The sequence below is a fragment of the Pleurodeles waltl genome, chromosome 4_1, assembly GCF_031143425.1.
Source record: "Pleurodeles waltl isolate 20211129_DDA chromosome 4_1, aPleWal1.hap1.20221129, whole genome shotgun sequence".
Classification (NCBI taxonomy): domain Eukaryota; kingdom Metazoa; phylum Chordata; class Amphibia; order Caudata; family Salamandridae; genus Pleurodeles; species Pleurodeles waltl.
The window spans coordinates 857,250,037-857,269,671 of NC_090442.1; the positions used below are offsets into that span (position 1 = coordinate 857,250,037).

The following is a 19,635-nucleotide window of genomic DNA, read 5'->3' on the forward strand; positions in this document are numbered from 1 at the left end:
AAGGAGGAGGCACAAAGAGGGTGTAGCCACCCTCCAAGACAGTAGCCATTGGCTACTGCCCCCCAGACCTAAACACACCCCTCAATTTAGTATTTAGGGGCACCCCAGAACCCAGGAAATCAGATTCCTACAACCTACACAAAGAAGAAGGACTGCTGACCTGAAAGCCCTGCAGAGACGACGGAGACGACAACTGCTTTGGCCCCAGCCCTACTGGCCTGTCTCCAGACTCAAAGAACCTGCACAGCAACGCATCCGACAGGGACCTGCCTCCTCTGAAGCCTCAGAGGACTGCCCTGAAACCGAAGGACCGAGAAACTCCAGAGAACAGTGGCACTGTTCACCCACAGCAACATTTATGCAACAAAGAAACAACTTTTAAAGAACTCACTCTTCCCGCCGGAAGCGTGAGACTTCACCCTCTGCACCCGACGACCCCGACTCGAGCTCCAGAGAACCAACACTACAGAGAGGATTCCCAGGCGACTGCGACCTCGTGAGTAACCCTAGACAACCCCCCTGGACCCCCACAGTGACGCATGCAGAGAGAATCCTGAGGCTCCCCCTGACCGCAACTGCCTGTAACAAGGAACCCGACGCCTGGACCAAGAACTGCACCCGCAGCCCCCAGGACCAGAAGGAACCGAACTCCAGTGCAGGACTGACCATCAGGCGACCCTCTGCCTGGCCCAGTTGGTGGCTGGCCCGAGAAGCCACCCTGTGCCCTGCCTGCACCGCTGGAGTGATCCCCGGGTCCCTCCATTGTTTCCTAATCAAACCCCAACACCTGCTTTGCACACTGCACCCGGCCGCCCCTGTGCCGCTGAGGGTGTGTTTTGCGTGCATACTTGTGTCGTCCCCCCGTGCTCTACAAAACCCCCGTGGTCTGCCCTCTGAGGATGGGGGTACTTACCTGCTGGCAGACTGGAACCAGAGCAGCCCTGTTCTTCGTAGGCACCTATGTGTTTTGGGCTCCTCTTTGACCTCTGCACCTGACCGGCCCTGTGCTGCTGGTGTGGTAACTTTGGGTGGGCTGTCTATGCCCAGGAACTTAGACTTGTAAGTGTGTTACTTACCTGACAAACTAACCATTACTTACTGTCGGAAAGTACCATCTTGCTTGGGATGTTACCCCCATTTTTACTTGTGTGTCAGTTTGTTTTTGCCTGTGTCACTGGGATCCTGCTAGCCAGGACACCAGTGCTCATAGTTTGTGGCCTATATGTGTTCCCTGTGTGGTGCCTAACTGTTTTCACTGAGGCTCTGCTAACCAGAACCTCAGTGCTTATGCTCTCTCTGCTTTTAAAATTGTCACTGCAGGCTAGTGACCATTTTCACCAATTCTGATTGGCACACTGGAACACCCTTATTATTCCCTAGTATATGGTACCTAGGTATTGGGGTTCCAGGAGATCCCTATGGGCTGCAGCATTTCTTTTGCCACCCATAGGGAGCTCAAACAATTCTTACACAGGACTGCCACTGCAGCCTGAGTGAAATAACGTCCATGTTATTTCACAGCAATTTTACACTGCTCTTAAGTAACTTATAAGTCACCTATATGTCTAACCCTCACCTAGTGAAGGTTAGGTGCAAAGGTACTAAGTGTGAGGGCACCCTGGCACTAGCCAAGGTATCCCCACATTGTTCAGGGCAATTTCCCCGGACTTTGTGAGTGCGGGGGCTCCATTACACGCGTGCACTACATATAGGTCAATACCTATATGTAGCTTCACAATGGTAACTCCAAATATGGCCATGTAACATATCTAAGATGATAGAATTATCCCCCCATGCCAAATCTGGTATTGGGGTGCCAATCCCATGCATCCCCAGAGCTCCAGCATAGACCCCGGGTACTGCCAAACTAGTTCTCTGGGGTTTTCACTGCAGCTACTGCTTCTGCCAACCCACAGACAGGCTTCTGCCCTCCTGGGGTCTGGGCAGCCCAGTCACAGGAAGGCAGAACAAAGGATTTCCTCCCTTTGGAAATAGGTGTTAAGGACTGGGGAGGAGTAGCCTCCCCCAGCCTCTGGAAATGCTTTGAAGGGCACAGATGGTGCCATCCTTGCATAAGCCAGTCGACACAGGTTCAGGGATCCCTCAGCCCCTGCTCTGGCGTGAAACTGGACAAAGGAAAGGGGAGTGACCACTCCCCTGTCCATCACCACACCAGAGGTGGTGCCAGAGCTCCTCCATTGTGATCCAGACCTCTGCCATCCTTAACACAGAGGTGTGAGGGCACAATAGAGGCCTCTGAGTGGCCAGTGCCAGCAGGTGACGTCAGAGACCCCTCCTGATAGGTGCTTACCTGGTTAGGTGGCCAGTCCTCCTGTGAGGGCTATTTAGGGTCTCTCTTGTGGGTTTCTCTTCAGATAACGAATGAAAGAGCTCACCAGAGTTCCTCTAACATTGTAGCACCTAATCCTGACGGTTTTCTCGACTGTTTCCTGGTGGTGCATGCTCAGAGGGCCGTCTGCCTTCACCTTGCACTGGAAGCCAAGAAGAAATCTCCTGTGGGTCGACGGAATCTTCCCCCTGCAAACGCAGGCACCAAACTTCTGCTTTACCGGTCCTCTGGGTCCCCTCTCATCTCGACGAGCGTGGTCCCTGGAACACATGAGCTGGATCCAAGTGACCCCCACAGTCCAGTGGCCCTTCTGTCCAGATTTGGTGGAGGTAAGTCCTTGCCTCCCCACACCAGACAGTAATCCTGTGTACTGCGTGAACTGCAGCTGCTAGGGCTTCTGTGCACTTTTGCAAGGAGTCCCTCGTGCACAGCATAGCCCAGGTCCCCAGCACTCCGTCCTGCATTGCTCAACTCGCTGAGTTGATCACTGACTTCGTGGGACCCTCCTTTGTAGTGTTGAGATGACCGCCGTGCTCAGATTTCTTGAACGCCTGTTCAAGTGCTTCTGCGGGTTCTGCCTGCTTCTGCGTGGGCTCTCTGTGCTGCTGAGTGCTCCCTCTGTCTCCTCCTCCAAGGGGCGACCTCCTGGTCATTGCTGGTCCCGGGCAGCACCCATTTACTTCAACCGTGACTCTTGCAGCTAGCAAGGCTTGTTTGCGGTCTTTCTGCATGGAAACAACTCTGCATCCTCCAGCACGCTGTGGGACATCTTCTGTGCAAAGGAGAAGTTCCTGGCATCTTCCGTTGTTGCAGAATCTTCAGCTTCTTCCACCCGGAGGCAGCCCTTTTGCACCTTCATCCGGGGTTTAGTGGGCTCCTGTCCCCTCCAGGACACTTGCGTGACACTTGGACTTGGTCCCCTTCCTTTACAGGTCCTCAGGTCCAGGAATCCGTCTTCAGTGCTTTGCAGTCAGTTGTTGCCTTTGCAGAATCTCCTAACACGACTTTAGTGTGTTTCTGGGGAAGTAGGGTCACTTTACTCCTACTTTTCAGGGTCTTGGGGTGGGGTATCTTGGACACCCTTTAGTGTTTTCTTACACTCCGAGTGTCCCTCTACACACTACACTAGGCCTGGGGTTCATTCGTGGTTCGCATTCCACTTTTAGAGTATATGGTTTGTGTTGCCCCTAGGCCTATTGTATTCTACAGTGTTTGCACTACTTTTCTAACTGTTTACTTACCTGATTTTGGTTCGTGTGTATATTTTGTGTATTTTACTTACCTCCTAAGAGAGTATATCCTCTGAGATATTTTTGGCATATTGTCACTAAAATAAAGTACCTTTATTTTTAATAACTCTGAGTATTGTGTTTCTTATGATATAATGCTATATGATATGTGGTATAGTAGGAGCTTTGCATGTCTCCTAGTTCAGCCTAAGCTGCTCTGCTTTAGCTACCTCTATCAGCCTGAGCTGCTAGAACACTACTAATCTACTAATAAAGGATAACTGGACCTGGCACACGGTGTAAGTACCATCTGGTACCCATTATAAGCCAGGCCAGCCTCCTACACTTACCTCGCCCAGGAACTGTTGATTTTTGCACTGTGTTCACTTTTAAAATAGCTTATTGTCATTTTAACCAAAACTGTGTATGCTATTGCTCTAATTAAAAGTTTCTTACTTACCTGTGTGGAGTACCTTGCATTTTATGTATTTACTTCAAATCCTGAATCTTGTGGTTCTCAAATAAATTAAGAACATATATTTTTCTATATAAAAACTATTGACCTGGAATTAAGTATTTGAGTGTATGTTCCTCATTTATTGCCTGTGTGTGTACAACAAATGCTTAACACTACCCTCTGATAAGCCTACTGCTCGACCACACTACCACAAAATAGAGCATTAGAATTATCTAATTTTGCCACTTACCTCTAAGGGGAATTTTGAACTCTGTGCACACTATCTCTTACTTTGAGATAGTATATACACATCCAACTTACTACAATCCCTATACCTACATTTGACTTCTAGCAGAGTCCATGGCCAATGACAACTGGTATGAGGACCGGTAACATTGGCATTTTTCACTTTTTCACCTCCTGGTGTGACGGTTTGGATTGTGACTGTCAAATAGTAATTGATGTGTTCCATCGGCTTTCGATACCTGGAACTTTTAGTTGGTGAAATCTAGCACTGGGATACATCTGAAGTTGCAAATGGCCTCTGCTGTTCCTGTCATCTAGTCAGGGGTTATGTCAATTAGGGGTGTATGGTATGTCAGCACTCTTAGAATGCTTTCACAGGGTCAGGCACTTTGATACTGGCAAAGGACCCAAGGATTGACACACAATAATTGTGTGGTGTACTAAACTAAATGATATATACAGTGGTGAAGCATTTGATTTGCAGCTACACCTATTGGCTTCTCATTGGTGCTGAGCTCTTGCATTGGAGTGATCAAAGGTGATGGTGGTACGGATGGCGGTACAGACGGGCTGCACCTGATTCAACAGGGCAGTTCACAACACTGGTTTAAAAACTGCAAGACTGCAGATAAGGAAAGAAATCTAGTGATGTAGAGGATGTTCTAACCTAAGAATTAACCCATCACTATGTTTGGGGTGGGTTAATCATAAGCTGGAAGGCACCCACATGCCAGGGTAAAAGTTTTATATTAAGGGCCAGTTGGTGCTGAACGTGAATATTCAAATTTGTTTTTAACTCATCCTAGTGTCCCAGAACCATCACAGAAAGATCATGTAAAGGAACTGGGGGAAAGGTGAATTGCTATTGCCACTGATTTGATTTTATTTTATACCAAGTGTTCCCTTTTCATATTGAAGCTTAAACTTTTTAAATATGCACCTTTGTTTAAATGCAAGGTGTTCTCTTACAGTAGAATGTGCCCATTTTTTTATTTTCTGTTTATTTCATCAGATTCCTTTCTGCCTTGTGGATGGTTTATGGGACTAACAAATTATATTAAACTATATTTGTCTGGTGCATCTACTTCTTTTAGATTGCGAAACATTTCGGATATAGCCAAATCGCAGGTTGCAACATTGATGACCCGACAGCAGTCCAGAGAGAAGGAAGTAGAGTCTCTCAGGAAACAGGTGTTAGATTATCAGGTATGTGCAGTTTTATTGTATGACATTTTTATTGATAATACTTAATGGATTGTAACAGTAGCAAACCTGGATAATTTAAGGCTGTTTTCTTTATTCTTTGCTGCTTTGTATGTACATTATCCTCACTATTTGCTATGACTCTTATTGTAGGTGGGTTCCTCAGAATTCTTTATACTGTCAATTATTTTAATTTACTGTGGTTTGTACTGTTGAAGCCCTTTTTCTGATGAACACTTCCAATTGAAGGTTCCTCATCTCAGAATACTCCCAAAGGGCCAGTCTGGATCCGAAAAATGTTTTCCTCCAACCCGGCTCCCACATGCCGCTAGGTGATGTCATGTGGCTGCACGCTAGCTTCACCCCACCTTGGAAGTGATCAGGCAATGCAGCATATAAGCACCAACCCAGGTGCGCTGATATCAGTACCTTTCTTTCCATGTCTTTCAACACGGATTCGGAGCTCAAACAACTTCTAAATCATTTCACCAGCGTGCTTTGGAACCATATCCCCACTCAAAACAACAACTTTCAAACCATTGCACAACTGCATTAAATAGAGGACGGGCACAGACCCATTTGATATGTGACTTTGGAATCTGGGCTTGGGACACTATTTTAAGTCATGCAGTAAGGGTGCTCTCATGCATCCAAAGGTGATCCAAGACATGAACCTGTATGTTACAAGAAATTGTGCCATTCACCTAGTTCCCACTCCTGTTCCTGCTCCAAGCTGTGGGACCCTGTTCCAAGGTTATTTTCACAACTGCTCAACTTCACACTTGAACTCCAGTAAGTCAGATGTGCTGGACTAGACCCCATCACACCACTCTGACTCTTAAGAGAAGGCACAAGGGCATCATAATGTCAGTCTTTCCCCCTTTAAGATCTCCAGTCACAGAACTGGTTTCTTAGCTGGTCACCACTAATGTGTTGTTTTTCATCAGTAGATGAAGGCCTTTAAAGTGCCCATTCTGCAAATTTTTGGTGTGATTCTGGCTCGCTGGGGCATGCTTTTAGGCTGATGGAGCTGCAGCCGCCCCCAGTTGGGTTATTGCCAGCGGGACAGTTGACAGGGCTCTTACTGCAGCCGGTACAATCTTCTACTCCGGCCCCAAAATTCACGCCGGTCCACAAGTATGAAAGTATGATCTGGTGCCAACACTAATGACTTCCCTCCAAATCGACTGCAGCTCAATCTTGACCAAGGTACTACTATGCAATAACAAAAGCACAACCGATGGTCATAGAACCTTACTCTAATCCAATGCCTCTGCTACACCACAAATCTGAAAACCTATCAAAATTAAGTGGGCGGACATATAGACAAATCTTCGATGGCCCTTACTTTGTTGGGCCGTCTGAGAAGTTGATCACAGGGGACACAGACAGAGTAGTCTCTGCTGTCATCAAGCTGTGGTCCGCCTGAATCAAAATCGCACAGGTGGACCAAAATGTTAGCGAGGGGGGTACTCGTTGCTGTTAGGATGGAATTTCCCCTCCACCAGCATTTAAATCGGGGCAGGCCCATAGTCTTTTTTCGCAAGTCACTACAGAAGTTACCCCGCCTTGTTGCCAGATTGATATATTCTCTTCAGTAGCATAACCAGCTTGTCTGAGCCATATCATGCAATCCTTGTTATAAAGTGGTTCTAACTTGCTGGGTAAGTTGATCCTTATTGTAGGAAAGTACCCTTTTTCTTGGCATTGTTACCCCCATTTTCTGCTTGTAGTCAGTGTGTTTGACTGTGTCTACTGGGATCCTGCTAACCAGGACCTCGGTAGTTTTGCCGTCTCCTCTAAATTGTACCTTTTTCTTCCCACAATTGGCATACTGGTCCCCCATGTAAGTCCTTAGTATATGGTACCTAGGTAGCCGGGGCATTGAGGTTCCATGGGATCCCTATGGGCTGCAGCAGTTATTCTGCCACCCATACGGAGCCCATGCAAAGGGTTCTGCAGGCCTGCCATTGCAGTCTACGTGAACCAGGTGCACACACCCGTTTTCACTACAGGTCACTGCACCAGGTCACTGTAAGTCACCCCTATGGTAGGCATTCCTAGCCCAGAGGGCAGGATGCAGGTCCCTGTGTGTGAGGGCACCCCTGCACCAGCAGATGTGCCCCCACGAACTCCAGCCCCATTTTACTGGACTTCATCAGTGCGGGGACGCCATTTTATATGTGTACTGGACATAGGTCACTACCTATGTCCAGCTACATCATAGCAACTCCGAACCTGGGCATGTTTGGTATCAAACGTGAAAGACTCATACCCCAATACTGTTGCAAGTCTTGGAAGTATGATTCCATGCACTCTGGGGGCTCCTTAGAGGACCCCCAGCATTACTACCACAAGTCTTACAGGGTTTTCCGGGCAGCCCAGCTGCTGCCACCCCTCAGATAGGTTTCTGCCCTCCTGCTGCTCGATCTGATCAAGCCCAGGAAGGCAGAACAAAGGATTTCCTTAGGGAGAGGGAGGTAACACCATCTCCCTTTGGAAATAGGTGTGACTAGCTTGGGAGGGATAGCCTCCCCAAGCCACTGGTATGCTTTGAAGGGCACATTTGGTGCCCTCTGTGCAAAAACCAGTCCACAGTCGTTCAGGGACCCCCGTCCCTGCGCTGGCGCAAAACTGGACAATGGAAAGGGGAGTGACCACTCCCCTGTCCATCACCACCCCAGGGGTGGTGCTCAGAGCTCCTCCAGAGGGTCCCCTCGTTCGCCATCTTGTTTCCAAGGTTGGCAGTGAACTCTAGGAGCATCTGGGTAGCCAGGCCAGGCCAGTGACGTCAGACCCCTCTCCTGATAGGTGCTTACCTGGTTAGCTGACTAATCCCCCTTTCAGGGCTATTTAGGGTCTCTCTTTCTTGGGGGGTGGTCAGATTCGGCTTGGAAGATTCTAACAGGACTCCTCTGCAACCTCTGCTTCGACTTCTGGCCACTGGAACTGCGACTGGACCCTCCAGGAACCGACAAACGCTGCTACAACGAAGACGACTCTTCAGCAACTTTGTTTCCACCTCTCCTGCCAGCTTTGCAACATTTCCCCGGATGTGTATCCTCCGAAGACTGCAAATCTTCAACCTGCACAAGAATAAGAAGGAATCTCCCTTGGAGTGAAGGAGTCACTTCCCTGCAACTGCAGGCAACTACAGCAAGCGACGACCAGCTGCTTTGATCTCCCATCATCTTGAGCTGTGTAGATCCCGCATTACAGGTTGTGGTCCGGAGTAGTTCTCTTGGTCCTCTCTGCCAGCTGTCCACCTTTGGTCAAGGTAAGTCTTTGCCTTCCCACTCAGGACAGTACCTCTGTGCACTGTGTCTCTTGCAGCTGCTAAGGCTTGTTTGCATATCCTCCAAGGGGTCTTCAGGCGACGTGTACCTCCAGCCCCCAGCACACTATCCTGCAAAGCACAGCGTCCTGCGTGGTTCTCTGGCGGCTTGGGATCCTCTTTTTTAGTGTTGCGAGGGCTTCTTCTACAACTCCTGTGTGGACTCCTATGGGCGCTGCCTCTGCTCCTGTGGACTTTCTGTGACGCTGAGGCTCCCCTGTGACTCCCCTTGCTGGGTTGAGTCCTCCTGGGCCTTCCTGTTCCCTGGTAGCACCATTCTCCCCTATCCGCTAGTTTGCCTTTGCCAAGGCTCGTTGGTGGAATTTCTGCACCGACTTATGTCTGCAGTCTTCTTTCCAGCGTAGGACCTGCATCCATCAGGAACTCTTCTCCGGCTCCAGGGCTGCAGTGCTGACCTGTTCTTCATTACTGTCAACCAACTCCTGCGACTACAGCTGGGTGGGTAGTAGCTCCTCCTCCTCCTGGACTCAACTTTGACTTCTCTACAGAGGTCTTCTTTCTTCAGGAATCCACCACTGGTCTTCTTGAAGTCTTTCAGCCTCCTTTTTGGGTGGTTTGGGGATCCAGTGATTTACTCATACATTCCTGGTTGCTGGGGGGGTACTGTGTTAATTACCTCTGTGATTTTCTAGTACTCCCAGGGCCCCTCTACACGTTTTACTTACCTAGGTGGGTGTACGTTTCTTGCATTCCATTTTTTTAGTATATGGTTTGTGCTCCCCCAGGGTCACTATTGGTTATTGCTGTTGGCACTGTTTTCTAACCTTTTCTATGCCTGTTTCTGATTACTAGTGTATATGTTTAGTGTATTACTTACCTCCTATTGGCGGGTTCCCGTTCTAATATTTTGTGGTGATTTGTTCCAAAAATAAAGTACCTTTATTTTTGTACAACATTGTTTTCTTTCATGTGTGTTAGTGCTGTGGGACTACAGTGGTATTGCATGAGCTTTGCATGTCTCCTAGATAAGCCTTGGCTGCTAATCCACAGTTACCTTTAGAGAGCCTGACTTATACACACTGCCTACACTTCACTAATAGGGGATACCTGAACCTGGTATAAGGTGTTAGGTACCACACACCAGGCCAGCTTCCTGCACTTATCAATGATATGAGGATCCCCCTCCAAATAGGTGATACATTGTTCTAGCTCAGCAATGTCTTTTCTCCTGGCAGCCAGTCTGCCTTTAATTTAATTCATAGCATAGGCCCGGGCCACAGTCTTCAAGGCCTCCCATTCCGTGTTGCAAAGTAGACGAAGTGCTCATTAATCTCAAAACAGTTGTATCCCTCAAATAGGTCCCATACTCCTTTAGCACCCTGCTCTCAATGATTGATGATTAACTTGACAGGTGAGTGATCTTAGAGCCCCTGCAAAGTATGGCCTAGGAGATCACAGTTTGACCCTCCACAGTTGGTATAAGCAGTCGCAGCTTACGAGTGTTAAAGGGGTGGGGGCACCATGCACGGGGGTGAAACAGGGGGGAGTGGTGGGGAGAAAGTATTAATAAAACATATATATATATATATATATATATTTTTAAATCTTACCTGATCGCCGCGCTCCTCTGATGGCTGCAGACAGGCACAGGCTCCCAGCCTGGCCTGCGGCCAATCCTGATGCCGCTCGGAGCAGTATCAGGATTGACTGGGAGCACCCAGCCAGGGCGCTCCGAGGCAGACTGAAAACCTGTGCAGGCTCTCTCCAGCCCAGCAACTGTGTTGCTGAGTTGGAGAGAGCCCTGGGCGCCTGTGTTTTGGCCGGCCCGAGACGTCTGGCTCTGAGAGGTGAGTGCCGAGCACTCCCCCTCACACTCGCCCCTTTACAAGGAAACGATAATAAACACTGTTTATTATTGTTTCCATGTAAAGGTTTTTCAGCAGAGAGGGGGTAACGCTCCTCTACCCTCATGGAGGAGCCACTCCTGGGTATAAGCAAATAATCAATTTTAGACAGGTTGGAGTGTCCCGGGGAATAGTATGTACATAGTTTAATTGTTGCATGGTGGGTGCAGCAGATGTCAACAAATCCCATTGAGGTGAACCACTGTGATAAATAAGGAGCATAATGAGTTACAGATAGGTCTCTTGCATTCAACAAGTAGTCCACTACAGCATCAAAATCTCATCCCAATATCCTCATACCTGCCAGGGAGCCCACCAAGTGTGCTGTCAGTGCATACAGCGTCGCCTGGTTAAAATGGGGCGGGCAAAGACACTTACCAGGGACCATGGGAATCCTTTGAGCTGACCCGTAATCATGACATATCAGCTAAGCTTGCTCTGCAGATTGTGTGAAACGTGAATGGGAAGTTCTGTGAAAGAGAATTGTAACACCTCTAGACACTCGAGTAAACTCAGGTGTAACATTATCTGCCCAGGACCACAGTTCATACCCAGCAAATGAATCTCTTGGAGGAATAGGCTATCAGTGGTGTGGGGTTTCACAAATAACTTCCCGCTTTTGATTTTGTTGTTCAATCAATTCAGTTCCCAGGACATTATACAATATCCCTTTTCTCCTTACATCCTTATATAAACCAGTCATCCATTAATATCGATGTGTTCTTGAGAACCTGTGGGAGTGTCTGCCTGTCATTTAAAAAGAAGCAGTCCTCAACAGAACCAATCCAAAAACCCCAACTCCCATCCACCATATACTTCTGCCCCAGAAGTATCCATCACCCTGAAACATTTCAATCATACCCCTAGAAAAGTTAACTATTGAAGAAAAAACATAGGAAACAGGTCAGCAGAAAACATTAAGTAATTGGAGGGAGAAAAGGAATCCAAATGAGGAAAGAGCAGCAGTGGAGAAAAGTTAAGATACGGCAATCCCTCCGGAAGGAAAGAGTGTCAAGCGGTAAATTAAATATGCAGATAGGGAAGTAAAGTAGGAAAGGAGAGCTGGCCCAAAAGTCGACCTACAGCACAAAAAGGGGGTTTCAGAGGCACTGGACAGTCACAATATGAAATTAGTAGGCAAAATAAAACTGTGAACTACATATAATTATAGACTGCAAGTTGACAAGGTTAATCAATATCTGGCCACAGAAAAAGTAACTTGATACTCCTGTGTCACATCTAAGGGGCCGGTGCTGGCAGTGCTGGAATTGTGCTGAACAAATGCTTCAGTAGGCCCTGTCTCCCTACCTCCGGCTCATCTGGCCAGCATATTAGTAAATTTGTCCAATTTGGCATGTCTTGACGGACCACATTCCTGTCCTTAGTCATTCATCTCAGCCTCGACAGACAGGTGAATTTGTGAATGAAGGTACCCCCATGAGGTCACAAGCCATTGAGGCAGGGAACAGAGAGGGCAAGTTAGCCGATGTCTTACACTGTGAACATCCACTAAGCCCACAATCCCTTGATATCCGGGCAGTTCAAGGGGCTTACAAGTTCCACCAAAGATGTCTTCAGGCCTCTGGCTAGACGCGGCCTCCAAATAGCGAGCAATCCAGTGACACAGCACCTGTTGTTTCGAGGTGTCCGGGTGATGTTGAGCCACTGCTTCTCCCTCAAATGCGAAGGCCAGAAGTGAGACCCAGCAAAACTACTCAAGGGGCCCACTGCCTACCGCTACTCAGGTGCAGGAATCTCCCCCGTTCAGAGACCCCTGTGGCTGACCATGTGGTGACTTCAACCACCAACCGAGCTTCATGGCCCGTAACAAAAGGCCTCATGCCCACTAATTTCACCAGGCTCCCAGGCAGTCCCATCAACCCACCAACCGGCCCTGCTTTCTCTCTGCCAGTAAAACCAAAAATAAAATGGATGGAGTGTTGGAACTTTTAAAACACTCACTCCAGTCACAAATCTGGGATTAATCCATTGTTATTGTTCTTGCCACGTCACCCCAGTTCAGACCCAGCCATATGCAAATCAGTCTTGACCCTGTTCCCCATGGGAACAATCCAGCCTGAACTGCCAAGCCAGGTCCTCCCTGGACTAGAAACAAGCATCATGGGACCGGTTTCAGGGTATCACCCCTCTTCAGCCAGGCTAGCTTGAATCCAGTGGCAAGGTGAGCAAGGGACCCACGTCTGGGCATACCCTTGCCACTTACGGCACACATAACAACCCAAAATAAAATGAAGGATTAAGTGTTGAAACTTTTCAAGCACTCACCCCCAGTCATAGATATGGGTTTAATCCATCGTTATTTTGCTTGCCAAGACACCCCCAGTTCGGAACCAGCCATATGCAAATCAGTCTTGACCCTGCTCCCTGTGGGAACAGTCCAGCCGAACTGCCAAGCCACGTCCTCCCTAGACAGGATTCAAGCTTCCTGGGGCCGGATTCAGGGTACCATCCTTCCGTAAGGCTAACTTTGGCCAGCTGAGACTTTATTGTCTAAGTGGTGATAAGTGGAGAGTAGCTCTGCAGTAGAGTGGTTACCCCCTTTATCACCCACTATGTGGTTCCTTTCTTGTGGGGAGGTGAATCACCCTGTTTGGTTACTCCAGTATTGGAACTTTCATAGATTCACATGCTTGAATCATTCCCAGTCGTCGAGATCGGAATCCCCGGTGTATTATAATAGCAGTGTAATGACAACTAAAGTGTGTACAGGCCTAAGGCCTGCCACATTAGTAGTCTGTCCTTGTCTATTTGAGAAAAAAGACCCAAACCAGATGTCAGCCAATCAGGCTGCCCTTCCCTCTAGAACATTCCAGTGAGAAGCTCCAGTGCCTCAGATTTTCTACCGCACGTCGTGCTAGGAAGTCTCCACTGAGCTCTGCTCAGTCACACCTTTCTGAAATCAATTCTGGTATTTTTTCTCCTAAAAATATTGCTATTACTAGTCAAAGGCTACCAAGTCTCTTCTCTGGTCTGCTCTACACTTAATGTCTGTATTTCTCGCCATGTCTGACATAGAGAGGAAGAGTCTCTTCAGGGCCTGCAAGACGTGTGGAAAGAAAAGGCTTCACTTTGAGGACCCCCACAAAGACTGCATATATTGCCTTTATCCAGACCATTCTGCTAAGGATTGTAAGGTATGCAGGACATTTTCTAACAAGACTCTTAAGGACAGGGAGGGCAGGCTGCTTATTTGGCTCCAGAAATTAAAAACTAGGAAAAATCATGTTTCTGGTTCTGACAGTGAGGACTCTTACATCCTCCAGAAAAACTCAAAAAAGGGACAGATCACCTCAAACTGGTCATTAGGAAGACCAGCCTAAAAAAAGCTTTAAAAAAGACCAAACATGGGTGCTACAAAGCTCACAGCCCTTCAAATTCTCCATCCTCCCACAGAGAAAAAACAGAATGTTCTGCCTCTTCAGAACTTAGTAAAAAAGCGTCTTCTGAGCCTCCTGCACCACCTCCAATGACTAGAAATTCTTTCAAGAAGCCATTCATGAAACTGTCAACGCCATCATTGACGAAATCGCCAACGACTACAGCGTCAAAAAACGTGTGAACAGCATCGTCGACGACCTCTACAACGACGACGGTCTATACAGCGTGCAGTACTTCCAGTGTGCACACCATGATGCCACTGTCGTCGACGGCCCCCTCCGTCAGGTCGTCGATGCTAAAAATAGGCATCTCCTCACCTCCATCGACGAATCTGACGACTAAACCTTCGTCGACGATGACAATCTTACCGCTGCCGACTGTTCCGTCGATGAGATTCACACAGTCATTACTGCTAGCACTGTCGACGACAACAGCATCGACGATACCGTCGACGGTGAAGATTGTAGAAAAACCTAGAAAATTTAAAACCCTCAGTTGTCTTGGAAGTTGTACACTGCCCCTAGTAAAGTGTCACCTTTAATTCCTGCTCATCTTTTGGAGGACAATGACCTGGATGAGGAAGGGCCATTTGGTATGGTGCCTAGTCCTTCTGAACTACATGTAAAGTGTCAGGACTTGGACGACGACAACCAATATGATCCTCAATCCTTTTATTCTCCTGAGGATCAGTATTCGTTCCAGGAACAGATGTTTCCTGCACCAGGTTTCCTTATTTCAGACCTGCAATTAATGCTGGCGGACTATAGGAAGAGATTTTCACCAATCGAATCTGAAGCCCAGAAGGCATCCATACCTTCACCGGTGCCACCTCCTTCCACACCTGTTAAACAGCGAGTATTACCATTGGATGTGCCCCCACATACACCTCTTTCTGTTCCACCACAAGACCCTTTGACATCCGATGATGGCAGGGAAGAGGGGGAGTTGCCAGATCCTATGGCAGAGTGGGATGACTATCAAATACCTTCACCATCTTCCCCAGTATCAGTAGACTCTCCACCAGGTGACATTGGTGGATTCCACAGTTTGTTGGAGCGGGCATCAAAGAGATTTGCACAACCTATGCCTGCAAAGCAGATGGACTGCTTTCTCTGTGACTTTAAGGAACCTTTTTTAAAAAGTGTAAGATCGATTCCCATAGTGGACTACGTATGAAATGAGGGTCTGAAGGTAATGAAAAATACCACTCCTGTTACCACGGTATTGCCCCACTTGGATAAGCAATATAAGGCGCCAGACGACGCCCCAGCGTGCCAGAATGGACACCCCAAGCCTGATTCTGTTATCACTCAGGCAGCACAGCGCAGATCTAGAAATCCTCCAGCTCCACTCTCTGATAAACCTGATAAAGAAGGAAAAAGGCTTGATAATATAGGAAAGTGCTTCTCCTTGATGTCCTCTCTTACAATAAGGGTGTCAAACCCATTAGCTGTAATAGACAGGTAGGACAGGCAGCTATGGGCAGACATTGCTCCTTACATAGACCAGCTTCCAGAGGATTCAGAAGCAATCAAGATACTATAGAAAGGGAAAGGACTTCTGCTGAAGTCATCGACTGTGCAATGGATACTGCTACCATGGCCTTTTGTCAGCTGGTAGGTGCAGTTGTTTTAAGAGGACAGGGCTGGCTTTGTGCAACTTCTTTTAGACCAAAAGTGCAGAACAAAATTCTCGGTTTACCTTCCGATGGAGAAGCCCTATTTGGGACACACATTGATGGTGCCCTGCAGGCTATAAAAACGGATGCAGACACAGCAAAGTCCCTTGGAGTCCTGCAATTCAAAAGACAGCCCTTTTGGGGTGCCAGAGGAAGGGAATATCCATCCTACAGAGGGGGGTTTCAGCAATCTAAACATCCCTCTTCCTTGTCCAATTACCAATCCTTCCATCGCCAATATTAACAGAAGCAGCCTCCACAGGCAGCATATGTTAGAACGTCGCAAAAAACAAGATCAGAACGTCAAACTTAAGAGAAGCAGGATGCAGGCAATGACTTCTCTCTTCCTCCTGCTACTTATCTTTCTTCAAATCTAATAATAGGAGGGAGGATCTCCCAATATTTACGCAATTGGCAAATAATGACCACCGACCGATGGGTATTAAACCTTATTCAATTTGTCCGTACACTGGAGTTCATGCAAATTCCGCCAGCAAGACCTCCTCTTCCGTGCTCTCTGAAACACATATTCTCAGTAAGGAGGTCTGGACAATGCTCAAAAAATGAGCTATAGAAAGAGTTTCTGTTCCAGACAGAAACAAGGGATTTTATTCTCGTTTCTTTCTTGTCCAGAAGAAATGGAGAGATTGGCATCCAATCTTGGATCTCGGGGACCTGAATACTTACCTCAAAAGGCAGTCATTCCGTATGATTACTTTACAATATATCCTTTCCCGTCTCAATCCAGGAGATTATATATCCACCCTCAATCTTAAATACGCATATTTCCATGTTCTATACGTCAATCCCAACAGAAGATTCCTCAGATTCGTAGTAGCCAGAGAGCATTTCCAGTTCAAAGTTCTTCCCTTCGGCCTGAAATCGGCCCCCAGAATTTTCACCAAATGCCTAGCTCCAGTAGCGGCTTTCCTCAGAAGACACAAACATCAAGTTTTTCCGTATCTGGATGACTGGCTCATCAAGGCCAAGTCCAGGTCGCAGGCTCCAAGAGCGACAAGGGCCTACATAGAGCTGTTTGGAAAACTAGGCCTAACTATCAATCACAGCAAATCAGCTTTCCAACCCTTGAAAATAAGGACCTTTATGGGTGCAGTCCTAGACACATTCAACACCAAGGCAGCTCCTACAAAAGAGAGGCAGAAAAAACGAATTTCCTTAGCCAGTCTCGTTCAAAAAAGAAAGTCTGCTTCAGTGTGCCTCTTCAAGTCCTTACAAGGGATGATGTGTTCCTGCATCCCACTTGTGCCAATCTGTCATCTTCAAATGTGTCCACTTCAAGAGCAGCTGGACAATCAGTGGACACAATCCAGGGGATGTTTCGACAATGTAATCAAAGTTACAAAACCCATGAGATCACACCTGCCTTGGTGGACCTATGGATCTCACCTGTCAGTAGGTCTCTCTTTCCTTCCTCCGCCAGCCCCGTGGGTAATCATGACAGATGCATCCCTAGAAGGTTGAGGATCCTTCCTTCAAGATTTACAAGTCAGAGGCAGGTGGGAATCACATCAGAAAGCTTACCATATCAATTATCTCGAACTGAAAGCAGTTCACTTAGCATTTCAAGCTTTTCTACCAAGGCTAAGAAATTTGTTGGTACTCATAGGTATAGACAACACCACAACAATGCACTATCTCAACAAGCACGGGGAACCAGATCTCTGCTTTTGTCTTGAAAATCTCAACAAATCTGGAACTGGTCCATCCTACAGGGAATGCGTCTTCTGGCAGAGCACATACCGGACACTCTGAACGTCGTAGCGGACTCTCTCAGCAGGCAGACAACATCCAACCACAAATGGGAGTTAAATCAAAGTGTGCTAGATCGCATTTTCTCTCAGTGGGGCAAACCAAACCTCAATCTTTTTGCTACTCCCCGGATTGCAAATGCATATTTTATGCAAGTCGGGATCACCATCCGGGCTCTTGGGGGAATGCGTTTTTAATGGCATGGTCAGGAATTTTTGCTTACTCTTTCCCTCCCATTCCTCTCATTCCGAGAGTCCTAGCCAAGTTCAAGAACAAGCACTGAAAAATTATTCTAGTAGCCCTGGCATGTCCTCGACATCATTGCTATATGGAGCTACTTCTCCTGTCACAGAGCCACAGCATCCCTCTGCCAGTAATACCCCGCCTGCTAACAGTGAGCGACGGTCAGGTTCTCCACCAGGACCCAGCATCCCTTCATGTGACTGCCTGGCTCCTGAACATCATGAATTTGAACATTCCTTCCGACTGTAGAGTCATTCTTGCCAGAGCTGCAGCTGATAGTACCATTAGAACTTACTGCCTTAAATGGGAAAGATTTTGCGTATGATGTAAACAAGCTCAGGTGCACCCTTTCTCGTCATCGCCAGAGCAGGTGCTACCATATCTCCTCCATTTAGCCAGACAAGGTTTGGTGAATGCTTTAATTAGAGTCAACTTAGCTGCAGTTTCCTGTTATTTGCAATCAGGGAACTCAATATCTTTGTGGTTGACAAGAGTTATCAAGCAGTTTCTTAAACAACTTTTATGTTCTTTCCCGCCAGTCAGACCACCACCCTGACAGCTTAACGTAGTTTTGTCCCAATTAATGAAACATCCATTTAAGCCTGTTCACAGGGCGGACTTAAAATTCTTGTCATGGCAGGTTGCACTTTTCTTGCCCTGACCTCAGCTAGAAGGGTTAGCGGAATACAAGCCTTCACGATCCGAAACGCTTTCTTGCAGTTTAAAGACAATGTAGTAATTCTTCGAACTAATCCAAAATTTATACCCAAAGTTCGTTCAGACTTTCACATTAATCAGCCAGTTGTACTAAAGTCGTATTTTCCAAATCTTTCAACTCCAGCGACAAAGTCCCTTCATTCCCTAGACGTCAAAAGATGTCTCAAATTTTATCTGAACAAGCTGAGAAGTTTTAGAGAAACAAATCAATTATTTGTGTCATTCAGTGCCCCTAGGAAAGGGCAAGAGATTTCTAAACAAGGAATTGCTAGATGGATATCTAGTGCAATTGACTATTGTCACAAAGCTGCAGGGAGCCCCCTGCACAGAACATCGCATGCACATTCCACTAGAGCTGTTGCAGCATTCACTGCGCTCTTCGCTGGTGTGCCCATACAGGACATTTGCAGAGCGGCCACCTGGAAGTGCACTCACACTTTCACGAAGCACTATTGCCTGGGAGAATCGTCACAAGGTGATGTAGCAGTGGGGCAAGTGGTGCTGCGGCATCTGTTCAGGTAACGGTTAGCTGTCCTATTCTCTTTTTTCCCTCCTCCCAGTATACAATCACATTGTATGATAATAAGGTTTCTTTCCTTCACAATACACTCGTTGTTTTTTAGCACTGGGTATTATTTATTTTGTTTTCATAACAATTAATCATTTAAAGCTTTCTTTTCTATTCATGGAATTTTTATCTATCAATTGATATAAAGTGTTCATCATACAATGTGCTTCACTACTGCTTGCTACTCTAATTCAACCATGTGAATCTATGAAAGTTCCAATACTGGAGTAAGAAAATTAGTTACTTTCCTGTAACTGTAGTTCTCCAGTATTGGAATCTTTCATAGATTCACATGCAACCCTCCCTCCTCCCCTGAGAAGCCCACCATTGCAGGTTATATACCTCAAGTACTTCATCACTCATGCTGTGGGAAAATCGGAGGCACTGTAGCTTTTCACAGGAGTGTTCTAGATGGAAGGGTTGGCTGAATTCAGTTTTTTTTCTAAAATGCACAAGGATAGTCTACTATGTGGCAGGCCTTAGGCCCGTATATGCTTTAGTTATTGTTACTTTTCTATTATAATACACCAGGGACTCCCATCTTGACGACGGGTAATGAATCAAGCATGCAAATCT

General features: G+C 47.0%; 1 protein-coding gene across 2 annotated transcripts in view; it reads left to right on the forward strand.

Moving 5' to 3' along the window:
- Window positions 1-19,635, forward strand: part of CEP290 (centrosomal protein 290) — a 1,276,764-nt gene that overhangs the window by 579,505 nt on the left and 677,624 nt on the right. For both annotated transcript variants that reach the window (XM_069229617.1, XM_069229618.1), the window contains one exon: window positions 5,377-5,488. In XM_069229617.1, the coding sequence (XP_069085718.1) occupies window positions 5,377-5,488 (112 nt within the window). The remainder of the gene's footprint in view (window positions 1-5,376; window positions 5,489-19,635) is intronic.